General features: G+C 38.9%; 1 protein-coding gene across 3 annotated transcripts; it reads left to right on the top strand.

Moving 5' to 3' along the window:
* The first annotated feature begins 2,443 nt into the window (after positions 1-2,443).
* On the top strand, positions 2,444-6,470 carry LOC141819056 (neutral/alkaline invertase 1, mitochondrial-like). 3 transcript variants are annotated; one of them, XM_074706429.1, is made up of 6 exons: positions 2,444-3,254; positions 3,813-3,975; positions 4,077-4,288; positions 4,516-5,009; positions 5,728-5,776; positions 5,862-6,470. In XM_074706429.1, the coding sequence occupies exons 1-6, from the start codon at positions 2,628-2,630 to the stop codon at positions 6,186-6,188; spliced, it is 1,872 nt and encodes a 623-aa protein (XP_074562530.1). In that variant the 5' UTR covers positions 2,444-2,627; the 3' UTR covers positions 6,189-6,470. The 3 variants fall into 3 exon arrangements, with proteins under 3 accessions (XP_074562530.1, XP_074562531.1, XP_074562532.1); XM_074706431.1 differs by lacking the exon at positions 2,444-3,254 and adding an exon at positions 3,527-3,584; XM_074706430.1 differs by lacking the exon at positions 5,728-5,776 and having other exon boundaries at positions 5,777-5,954.
* The last annotated feature ends 4,891 nt before the right edge of the window (positions 6,471-11,361 follow it).

An 11,361-nucleotide genomic window follows, 5' to 3' on the forward strand; every position in this document is an offset into this window, starting at 1 on the left:
CCGAATATGAAATTCCATCGAAGCGATGATTTTAACTTATGCTTCGTTCTCCATTTTCTCTGACAAGAAACTACACTGTTTATCGAAAAATATTTGACACCACTTCAACATTTGTTAGCTTCTCTTTATTCGGCTTTTTCACACAACAGAAGATTACCACTCATCGAAAAATAAGTTGCATTGTTTGTCGGGCGTTGCCTTTGTTTTGAACAAAGGTTGCTTTCTCCGAGAAGATGCGAACATGGTTCGTAGTAGTCTTTGCTTCGGACACACGCGAGATTGTCATACCAATGGGAGCAAGGGTAAAATGGGAAATAAACCCACATAAGGCTACACAATTTGGATAATCCCAAAACTACCTACGCAATTTGAATAAATCGCACAACCAATTACGTGATTTGGGAAATTACTAATAAAATTTTCATATGCTAACTAGTTGATTAGCTTAAGTTGACTTCTTATTTATTCTGCTTGTGTATCTAGAACGAGATTTACCACATGGGTTTTAATACAAAATGCCCTTCCCACTTTTTTTTTAAAAAAGGATTATTTGGGTCAAATTAAACTTAAAATTTATTTTTTAAAAAAATCTTCAAATTTTCTTATAAATACCCCTATATTTTTAAAACATATAAACATTAAATTTTAATATATTTTATTTTATTAATTTTCTTTTAAAATATTTAATACTATTTTTTATTTTTAAAATATTTTTAATGCTTTTATTTTCTAAAATAAAATTTTACATCATAATTTTAAAGGCCATGACCTTCGATTATACTAGATATGAAAAATTATACTAGGTATACTTCATTGCTCCATTAATTTTAATGGTGGATGATCTTTTTCTTAATTTGTCTATTAGATAAATTTAAAATATAAATAAAAAGTCATGACAATCGATTATATCAAATATAAAGAAGGAATATGATATTTAGCATGAAAAATCCAACATGAATGGAGCATGACACTCACAACTGTATACAGTGGATCCTACTAGCATGCTCCATTCATATTAGAATTTTTCATACTAAGTATCATTTCCCTATAAAGAATTGTTTCCCTATAAAGAAAAAAGAATTGTACTATATATATATATATATATATATATATATATATATATATAATTCTCCATCTGATTAATTTTGATGTTGTATAATCATCTTTTTAATTTAATTATTAGATAAATTTAAAATATAATTTATATATACTTATTGAATTTCAAAATAATTATTTCTCAAATTTTAATTTTATTACTTATTCCGCCGTGAGGCACCATAATATAATATATGTTGAATCTATGAGAAATGCTATTATGAGCGTCGGCGCGTCCGTGCGCCCTGACCGCCGACCTCCACGCGCTTTCGCTGTCCGTTCATCGCTGTCCGACCACCAACGACCGCCGGACCGGACCCGTTGGAACCGCGACTCGCCGGTGCACATTTCGGCATCGGATTTCGACCGGATTGGGCCGGAATTCGGCCGGAATTCCGGTCGAAACAAGGGCAACAGTGCCTGGCGCCACTGTCGACCGGAATCCGGGCGGATTCCGGCCGAATCGCGGCTTGAGTCCGGCCGCGGTCGACGCGCCCGGCGCCGGCGCGTCGACTGCGGCCGGAGTCCGGCCCCGATTCGGCCGGAATCCGACCGAAATTGCCGCCAGACACCGGCGGCCGATTTCGGCCGGAATTCGGTCGGATTCCGGCCGAATCGGGGCCGGACTCCGGCCACCGCCGGACCGCCTGCGAGTTGAGGTTCCAACGGGCCCGGTCCGGCGGTCGGCGGTGGTCGGACGGCGATGAACGGGCGGCGGGAAGCGGCGAAGGTCCGACGAGAAACACTGTGCAATCGGACGGCTCGGATCTGGCGATCGGATGGATGGACGGCTCGGATGGAGGTGCTCACGGGGCGCGCAAGAAGCTGTCGCCCAGGATAGCAAATTTGTGTTAAGTATAGCTCATGATGAACTTAACTAACCGAGAACAAAGAACAAGATGATAAACCGTGTGTCAGACATAGCCCATAAAGAACCATGCCATGCTTGACCCAGAAACAGATTGGACTGATACTAGCTCAGGTCCAAGCATGACCGTTGACATGGCTTATATAGCCCCCGTCTAATCGAACTCACGCGCAGTCTTCGCCTTTTAAGGCCCTTTGATTTTCCCCAAAGCGGGCTCATGTCTCCGCCACGTCACGACAAGCTTTATCCGTTAAAGACCATGAATCCTTCCGTCCCGACGAAACGCGGGGTGGGGCGACCGCCGCGATTTATCCTCGTCGTATGTTGAGGTGGGCGGTTGCGTGCCTGCATTGACTGTTGGTTCCTTTTTCTTCTCCGCTTCCTCCTTTTTTCCGTGTACTCGATCTCCCATTGACCACAGTCCGCATATTCAATATTTAGTAATAGTTTCTTCTTCAAAGGAAAAGTAAAGGTCGCCCATTTCCCTCGCATTTCTTCTCTTTTCCACCATCCTATAAACTCCATCATCCCCTCAATTTAACTGGTTTAATTCCTCGTCCATCCAGGCTCTCCTCTACCGATCGGTCCATTTCTTATCGTTTTGGTGTTGGTTGCAGCGAGATTATTGCTGTTGCTGCTCAGCGGTGCCGTTTTCGATCGGTTTATGATCGGCGTGATGAATGTAATCGGATCCATGGGTCTCGCCGTCGCCGTGAGGCCTTGCTGTCGCCTCTTTACGGCCCATATTCCCTCCCGATGCCCGCGTCGGTACTGCCTCCGCTCGCTCCCGCATCGCCGATCCGCCGCCGGATGGATCCGCACTGCTGTCGCCCAGTCGATGGGTGGGGCGCCGTTCTCTGCCGGACGGGTCTCCGACTCAGTTGGTCTCTCGTCCGGGACCGTGCGCGGCGCCGAGAAGGCTTTCGAGCGGATCGTCGTCCCGGGCCTCACTGAAGCGAAGCACCTCGTCGTCGAGAGTGCGGTGCCGTTGAAAGAGAAGATGGCTGCGAAAGTGGAAGTAAAGGGGGTGGAAGACAAGGAGCAGGCGGAGGAAACGAAGGGCAACGACGTGTCGGAATCGGAGAAGGAGGCGTGGCGGTTGTTGAAGAATGCGGTGGTGAGTTATTGCGGAAGTCCGGTGGGGACGGTGGCGGCGAACGATCCCTTCTCGGAGCTGCTCAATTACGACCAGGTCTTCATCCGCGACTTCGTGCCGTCAGCCCTAGCTTTTTTGCTGAAAGGGGAGACGGAGATCGTGCGGAACTTCCTTCTCCACACCTTGCAATTGCAGGTGAAGCTAACCCAAATCTCGTTTTCTTCATTTACTGTCATTATTAGCGCAATGTATTATTGTAAAGAAAGATTTTGGCTAACACAAGAAATGTTCAATCATTCATGCTTATTCTTTCCTCTTTTATCCTTAAATCTTTTGCAATCTTAGTTTTCAGTTCAAACTTCTTATCAAAATTCGATGGTTAGTAAGTTCATTGTGACTTATCCTAATAAATTTTTTTCCCTTGCCAATTGACTTAACTACCTGCTGTATTTTTTTTCCAAATCAAGTAATCGCCGAGGTATTCTGAAGTTTGATGGCTAATGATAGACAGTTCATTCATAAATGGTTAGTTTCACACACTTCCGATTTTTTTTTCTTTTTTGCTTTTCTTAAATATAATATTAACATACTTTGAAATATAATACAAATCCTTTTTTTAAGGTATTCCTGAAAAATAAAAAGTTTCAAGTACAAAGTGAGATGTTTGTTACGATAGGTTTGTGAGATGTTTGTTACTTTGTTCGATAGGTTTGTGACAAATGAAGTACTGTGTTCTTATTTTCTGATATGCAGAGTTGGGAAAAGACTGTGGATTGCTACAGCCCTGGGCAAGGCTTGATGCCAGCTAGCTTTAAGGTTAGAAATATTCCTATGGGAAGCAACGGAGAATTTGAGGAGGTCTTGGACCCTGATTTTGGGGAATCAGCCATTGGTCGTGTTGCTCCAGTAGATTCTGGTGAGCGTTCATTGAGATTCATGCCATCATTTATTCCATTTTTTTCTGTGATGCATAAATTTAAGCATTAAGGTCCTTAAACATAATGTTCTCTATGGCAGGATTGTGGTGGATCATCCTGCTAAGAGCTTATGGAAAGATTACTGGAGATTATGCTTTGCAACAGAGAATCGATGTGCAAACTGGCATTAGACTGATTTTAAATTTATGCTTATCAGATGGGTTTGACATGTTTCCTACTTTGCTTGTCACTGATGGGTCTTGCATGATAGATCGCCGAATGGGAATCCACGGACACCCTCTCGAAATCCAGGTATGTATTAGCTTTAAATTCTTATCAGTTCTGCATTTTGTACATAAACCATACTAAGATTTCATTTGAGCTATCTGGTTGGGAACTGCATATCTCTTTTGCGTTAACTTTCAGATATTGTTTAGTCTTTTCCTGCTTAAAAATTATTTTCTTGATTGTCAATTGACATATTTGTGATGTTTTATGCTATAATTTGTCCATAATGTTTGAAATATTACAATAAACAGGCACTGTTCTATGGTGCATTGCGTTGTTCGCGTGAAATGATTGTTTCCGGTGATGGATCAAAGAGCCTGCTGCGTGCTATTAACAACAGACTTAGTGCATTGTCATTTCACATCAGAGAATATTATTGGGCAGATATGAAAAAGGTCAATGAGATATATCGTTACAAAACTGAAGAATATTCTCAAGATGCTATTAACAAGTTCAACATATACCCTGAACAAATCCCTCATTGGTTAGTGGATTGGATCCCTGAAAAAGGTGGCTACTTCATTGGCAACCTTCAGCCAGCGCACATGGATTTTAGGTTCTTTTCACTTGGTAATTTATGGGCCATTTCATCGTCTTTAGCCACTCCTTGGCAAGCTGAGGGCATCCTTGATCTGATTGAAGACAAATGGAATGACCTTGTTGGGACTATGCCTCTTAAGATATGCTACCCTGCTATAGAGGATGAAGAATGGCAGATAACTACTGGAAGTGATCCAAAAAATACGTAAGATGTTATACAACATCACTCTTTTCCTTTGCTGTACCTTGATTTTCCATCTGGGTATTGGTAGACTATGGATTAGATGTTACCTGTTGACTTTTCCACTATACCCCGAAAAAACAAACTCTGCCTTGCATAGAGTTGCTAGTGTATGATTAACCTCTACATTTGAAATCACTATGCATTGATAAGCTTAAGTGTGAATACCATCTTGTTTGTTTGTTGAGGTCATCTTGCACCAGCTTAGATATATAATACCGCAGTCTTAGGTTTGAAAAGCACATAGCACATACTTTAGTGATCAGCAAACGTATTCCAATGCATAACTTGCACCTTTTCAGTTTTATATTCCAATAGATACTCCAACAAAAATCTTCCTGATAGATATTTCACCTTTATATCTACCTCAATTACACAACTACCTGATTTGAATTCTCATCAATATATGAATAGTATTTGACAATATTTCCAGAGAAGAATAAAGGAGAATGGCTAACAATTTTAACAAAGTCTGCACTGTATAATTTGCTTTCTACAATGTGAAGGGGCAAGAAAACTGTATTGTAAAACTCAAGATCAATATATCTAATTGATACTTGTTTTGCTTGGTCTTCCCCTGTTGGAAAAAGGAACGCCTCCAAACACATTACACATTCTGAAGAGAGTTGCATTGGTGTGTGCAGTCTGCGATATATCCTAACAAGATTTCTTGTTTTTACAGACCTTGGTCATATCATAATGGAGGATCATGGCCTACTCTCTTGTGGCAGGTAGAAGTCTTGACATGGAGCACTATCTCAAGTTCAAGTTCTTACAAATAAATTACTTAAATATATGGCTTTTCTGTTGCTCTAGTTCACATTAGCGTGCATCAAAATGGGTCGGCCCGAATTAGCTAGGAAGGCAATCACTGTGGCCGAGAAGCGTCTTTCAATGGAAAAGTGGCCTGAATATTATGATGCCCCGACTGGGAGATTTATCGGAAAGCAATCGCGGCTTTATCAGACATGGACTGTTGCAGGGTTCCTTACATCAAAGTTGCTGACTGAGAATCCTGGGATGGCATCCATGCTTACATTTGATGAGGATCTGGAGCTCCTGGAGGGCTGTGCCTGCAGCCTAATAAAGAGTCCTCGTACCAAATGCTCACGAAATGTGGCAAAGTCACATGTCTTTCTGTAACTACTGCGTTACTATTTCTTTGTTTACTTTCAATTTTTTTTTCATATTCACACCTATACAGATGTGATGATATATAGAAAGAAATCATTCACAGAAGGGATCTAACTCCATACTGAGAGACAATAGATCCCTTCTTGTTTAGCTAGATACTGGTTATATTATTTTCCCACTGGTCCTTCATGGTATGCTCAGTGTTTTGGTTGAGCGACCATTGGCGACGACTACATTGTCTGATGTGACCCAATGTTGGGTGTGTAACAGCAAACTAGTATGTATTTTGATTCGACATTCATTCTTATAAAATAATAACATTTGTAATTTGTGATGATATTGAATGATACGGAATCCCCACTGTTGCCTTTTGTTCCTTGGATTATGTAATGTTGCCTTAGGCGATCCCAATTATGAACTGTAAGAATGTTTTTTTTTCACATGTGACTGGATTTTGCTGTATAGTATTCAACAGATCTTGCTTGAATCAAATTAATTTGTTCTGAACTTAAGGCATGGCGGATTAAATAGATTATACAAATTGCGACAGAGCCTCAAAATTCTTGATTAATTAATAAATACTAACCGGTCAATAAATATACAAAAATAAAAATGAGGAACTATGCTAAGAGGCTGCTAGCTAGTATACTTATCGAAACTGGTTGTGTAGCTTCCGCTAAGTAGTCAGAAAAGTAGGCACCCACTGTGTTAGAAAAGTAGGCATTTACACAAATTCAAATATTGATAATTTAAATTATAAAATTCCAGAAAATAAGAAATATCACTTAGTTAATTATGCTAATCATAATATCTATTAAAATATATATAAATTTATGTTAAATTTTAAAAAATAAAATTAATAAATGATATTTATTAATTTAATAAATTATTTTATTAAAATAATTATTTTAATGAATTATTTTTTAAATATATATAAATTTATTTTAAATTTTAAAAAAATAAAATTAATGAATTATATTTATTAATTTAATGAATTATATTTATTAATTTAATAAATTATTTTATTAAAATAATTATTTTAAAAAATACTTAATGTATTTATATATTACCTCTTTATGAAAATAAAATTCCATTAGTTATGGAGCCAAACTCATGGGGTGTCATCCAAAATTGTTCAAACTGTTAAATTATAAAATTTCAAAAAATAAGAAATATCACTGAGTTAATTATGCTAATCATAATATCACTTAATTTATTTATATATTACCTCTTTATCAAAATAAAATTCCATTAGTTATGGAGCCAAACTCATGGGGTGTCATCCAAAATTGTTCAAACTGTTAAATTATAAAATTTCAAAAAATAAGAAATATCACTGAGTTAATTATGTTAATCATAATATCACTTAATTTATTTATATATTACCTCTTTATGAAAATAAAATTCCATTAGTTATGGAGCCAAACACATGGGGGTGTCATCCAAAATTGTTCAAACTGTACTTGAAATAGCCACAAAATCTAAAATTATAACCAAGAAATCATGATCACCAAGACAAGCATCCTTCCTAGAAATTATTGATCCGGAGAATAAAGCATTGGTGGAATTGAGTAGCTTGGTCATAACAGCTACATACACCATACACCTTCTCCTCCGTGGTCACTACGTTCAAGTCAAACAATTTGCTTGCCTGCAATGCAAAATCAAAGAAATGATTAATTCACATATAAAGGCAGCTGAGTTAGTGTGCAGCAAAATAACAAAACATAACACAAAACAAAATTGGATAATGATGATTTCTATAGTTTATAAATCACTGTTCCTATTCCACCACCTACCATTCTTTGGTAGGTCCCCGGGGTAATGGTGCAACGGTAGGACATTCGGGTTGTGACCTAGGGATCCGCGCTTCGATCTCCAGCTACGACGTATTTATAAGAATTTTCTTCCAAATGGGGAACGCAATCAAAGGATGCTGGACATCTAGATTGACCGCCGTATGCGCTTCCCGATTTACCCTGGTGGTCGGTGGGAAACTTCCGTGGGACCGGGCCGGCCACCCAGGGATTGAGTCCATAAGACTGACTGAGATTTATCATTTTTTTGGTAGATCACTCTTAAACTCATTTTACACTCCTCCTCCCATACCTTTCAAAATTAGAGAAATCTCTTACAAACCTCATCTACTTCATGATCTATCATCCTTTGATGGATTACTCCTAAAATCAATCTGTACTTTCTCCTTTTTTAACACCTTTCCAAATTAAAGAAATTTTTTACAAATCTTCACTCATATAATAACAACAAATGAATAAAATGTTAAATAAAATAAATTACAACATAAAAAAAGTACATGATGAAGTTTTTCTTAACTTGCTTTCACTTGAATATGATTATTTTTTATTTCATTTGTATGCATGTAAGCATTGCCAAATTCTTTAATTGAGCCATTCTTTATAGAGTTATTGATGTCAATAGCTACATGTTAGAATCCACCTGATCGGTCAACTATTAACTTATCTTAGTAGGCTGATTGGATTAGCTAAATTGTTGTGCTTGCATGTAGCTAAACCGCCTTGGCTCCAATGGCTACTAATCCACCATCTAGTCGATTGACATTTGTAGCTTCTAAGTCACCTAATTGCATCAAACTCTGTTGAATCAAAAACTCTCTTTTTAGATTCCTATGTTTCTCGTAGTTGACTAAGCTTATCTATTAGTCGATTAGTCATGGCATAATAGATTGCCTAGTCGATTGCCCCCCCCCCCCCCCCCCCCCCCCCCCCCCCCAAACAAAAATATTTTTGTTAGCAATCCAATATGAGTTGACTACCTAATTTGACTCAATTAACATCTCTTAATCAGTTGAAACTTTGATTTAGCCAACTTTAAGATCAAATCCTTGCCTAAGTTAAGCCTACCTTTAAAAAAAACCCAGGTCACTTAAGTTTCCTTGCCAAAAGACCCTAGCCTCTAGGGTTTTCTGATCTTGACACAAGGCTTCACCTTTGAGACTTCCTTAACATAGGTCGAGCTCAATCTATTAGAACTTTTGTACCTAGAGACAATGCCTACGGGACATTCTTATATGTTTATTATTGACTGACCTTGAACTTTAAAACTTCTATTGCCTAGAGTCCTAACCTTTAAAACTTTATCACTTATCTAGTGCCAATTAACCTTGATTCACCAAGACTTTTACTTAGTTGACCTCAAGTAAAGCTTGATAAGCAAGACTTTTGCTTGCATAGTCTCAGGTCAATTTTAACCCACTAAGACTTTTACTTAGAGAGTACTACTCTAGGATTTTTACTTGCCTAACATCCAATTAATTTTGACTTATTAAAAGTTCATCACTTGTCAAGTATTCAGTCAATTTTAATATATCTACTACTACAAGAAATGCAGCATTCTGTGATAGAATTGACGATTGAATCAAATTTAGTCATTAAATAAAGATAGATTAAAATTTTGATCTCTAATTAATGACAGATATATCATTCTATCGTTAAACTTTTTCTAGTATATTTTTAAGTTTTTATTATATCATTAGCGATTGAATTTTAAAATCAATCCCTATTATCTACTCTATTATTAGCTATCCATCTCTAATTTATGATAATTATTTTATAATGATCGCAAAATAAGGGCTATATTTAATATTTTTTTAATCTCTAATTAATAACCGACATAAATATTTTCGTCATTAATATTTTACCCTTACTAAAAATATTTTCAATTCACAGTTGACAGTTCACATCTCGTAAACCCTACTCCTCAATCTTTCTTCCTGACGGCTGGTAAGGCTCTCTCCGATCTTGTACGTTTTTGTTCTTGGCCTTGCGAGACTCGAGAGGCGCGTGAGGTGCTCAATCGCGGGGTGACCGACCATGGGCGCATCACACACCACCCCTTGGCGCATCACACACCACCCTTGGCGCATCACGCGACTGCCCTAGCCTCGCTATGTGGGCGCTAGATCGACCGCGCTAAGTGGAGTCCATGGCCACGCAAGGTGGCCAATTGGGGCCGAATCATGCTGCATCACACGACCGCCACTAGCCCGAGGCTCTGGGTGCCCTAGCGCCGTCGCCCGTGGTTGCCTTCGGGGTACCCTTGACCAGGGGCTCCGGGTGCCCTAGTGCGACCGCCCTTGACCAAGAGCTTCGGGTGCCCTAGCGAGGAGGTCGGCGGTGGCCACATCACGCCTCTTGTGGTTGTGCGATGCGGGCGCCCTAGCGCAGCCACCCGTGGGCACGCAATCACGCTAGGCGGCCGGCCGGCCGTGGCGAGTGAGGCTGCTGCTTGTGCCCGCGTGAGGAGATGTTAAGATCATGAGTTGCTCATGCCTTTTCATAACTAGTTTGTTCCTCTTATCATAGGCAGCAAGCTTCTCGTCGATCACGACCTTCTCACACAGCAACCTACAACCACGTCGCACAACATCTTCTTTGGTAACAATTTGTATTTGTTATTTTTGTATGGTTGTATGTATTAGAACAAAAGATAAGCCAAGGAATAAACTTTATTGATTGTGTTGCATCCCTAAACGATGCAATATATAGAGGTTTACATAAACCAGGTCAATTGACCAATTCTAAATTAACTGACAAAATCTAAACAATATTTAATTAATAATATTAAAATTACTCAGCTTCTATTACCCCCCGACAAACTTAACGGGAGATCTTTGACGTTGAGTTTGCATCTTAGCTTGCCGAAACGTTGTCCGGATAATGGCTTAGTAAAAATATCGGCAATTTGATCTTCTGCTGAGATGTATGAAACAGATAATTGTTGGCTAGCCACACGCTCTCGAACAAAGTGAAAGTCAATTTCAACGTGTTTCGTACGAGCATGAAAAACCGGATTTGCTGTAAGATATGTTGCTCCAATATTATCACACCAAATTTTCGGTGTAGTCTTTGAGGCAAGATGAAGTTCTGAAAGAAGTGATTGGATCCAAATAAGTTCTGAAGTTGCATTAGCTATAGCTTTATATTCAGCTTCAGTGCTTGAACGGGATACAGTGGGTTGCTTTTTCGAATTCCAAGAGATAAGATTTCGGCCAAGAAATATTGCATAGCCACTGGTAGAACGTCTATCTTCGGGAGAACTTGCCCAATCTGCATCACTATAGGCATGTAAATCTCGGGATGAGTGGCGATATAAAAGAAAACCATGTAGAATAGTGCCTTTAAGATAGCGAAGTATTCTTTTC

The sequence above is a fragment of the Curcuma longa genome, unplaced genomic scaffold (assembly GCF_044706935.1).
Source record: "Curcuma longa cultivar G26 ecotype Majalengka, Jawa Barat unplaced genomic scaffold, ITB_CL_G26_1.1 contig_27571, whole genome shotgun sequence".
Classification (NCBI taxonomy): Eukaryota; Viridiplantae; Streptophyta; class Magnoliopsida; order Zingiberales; family Zingiberaceae; genus Curcuma; species Curcuma longa.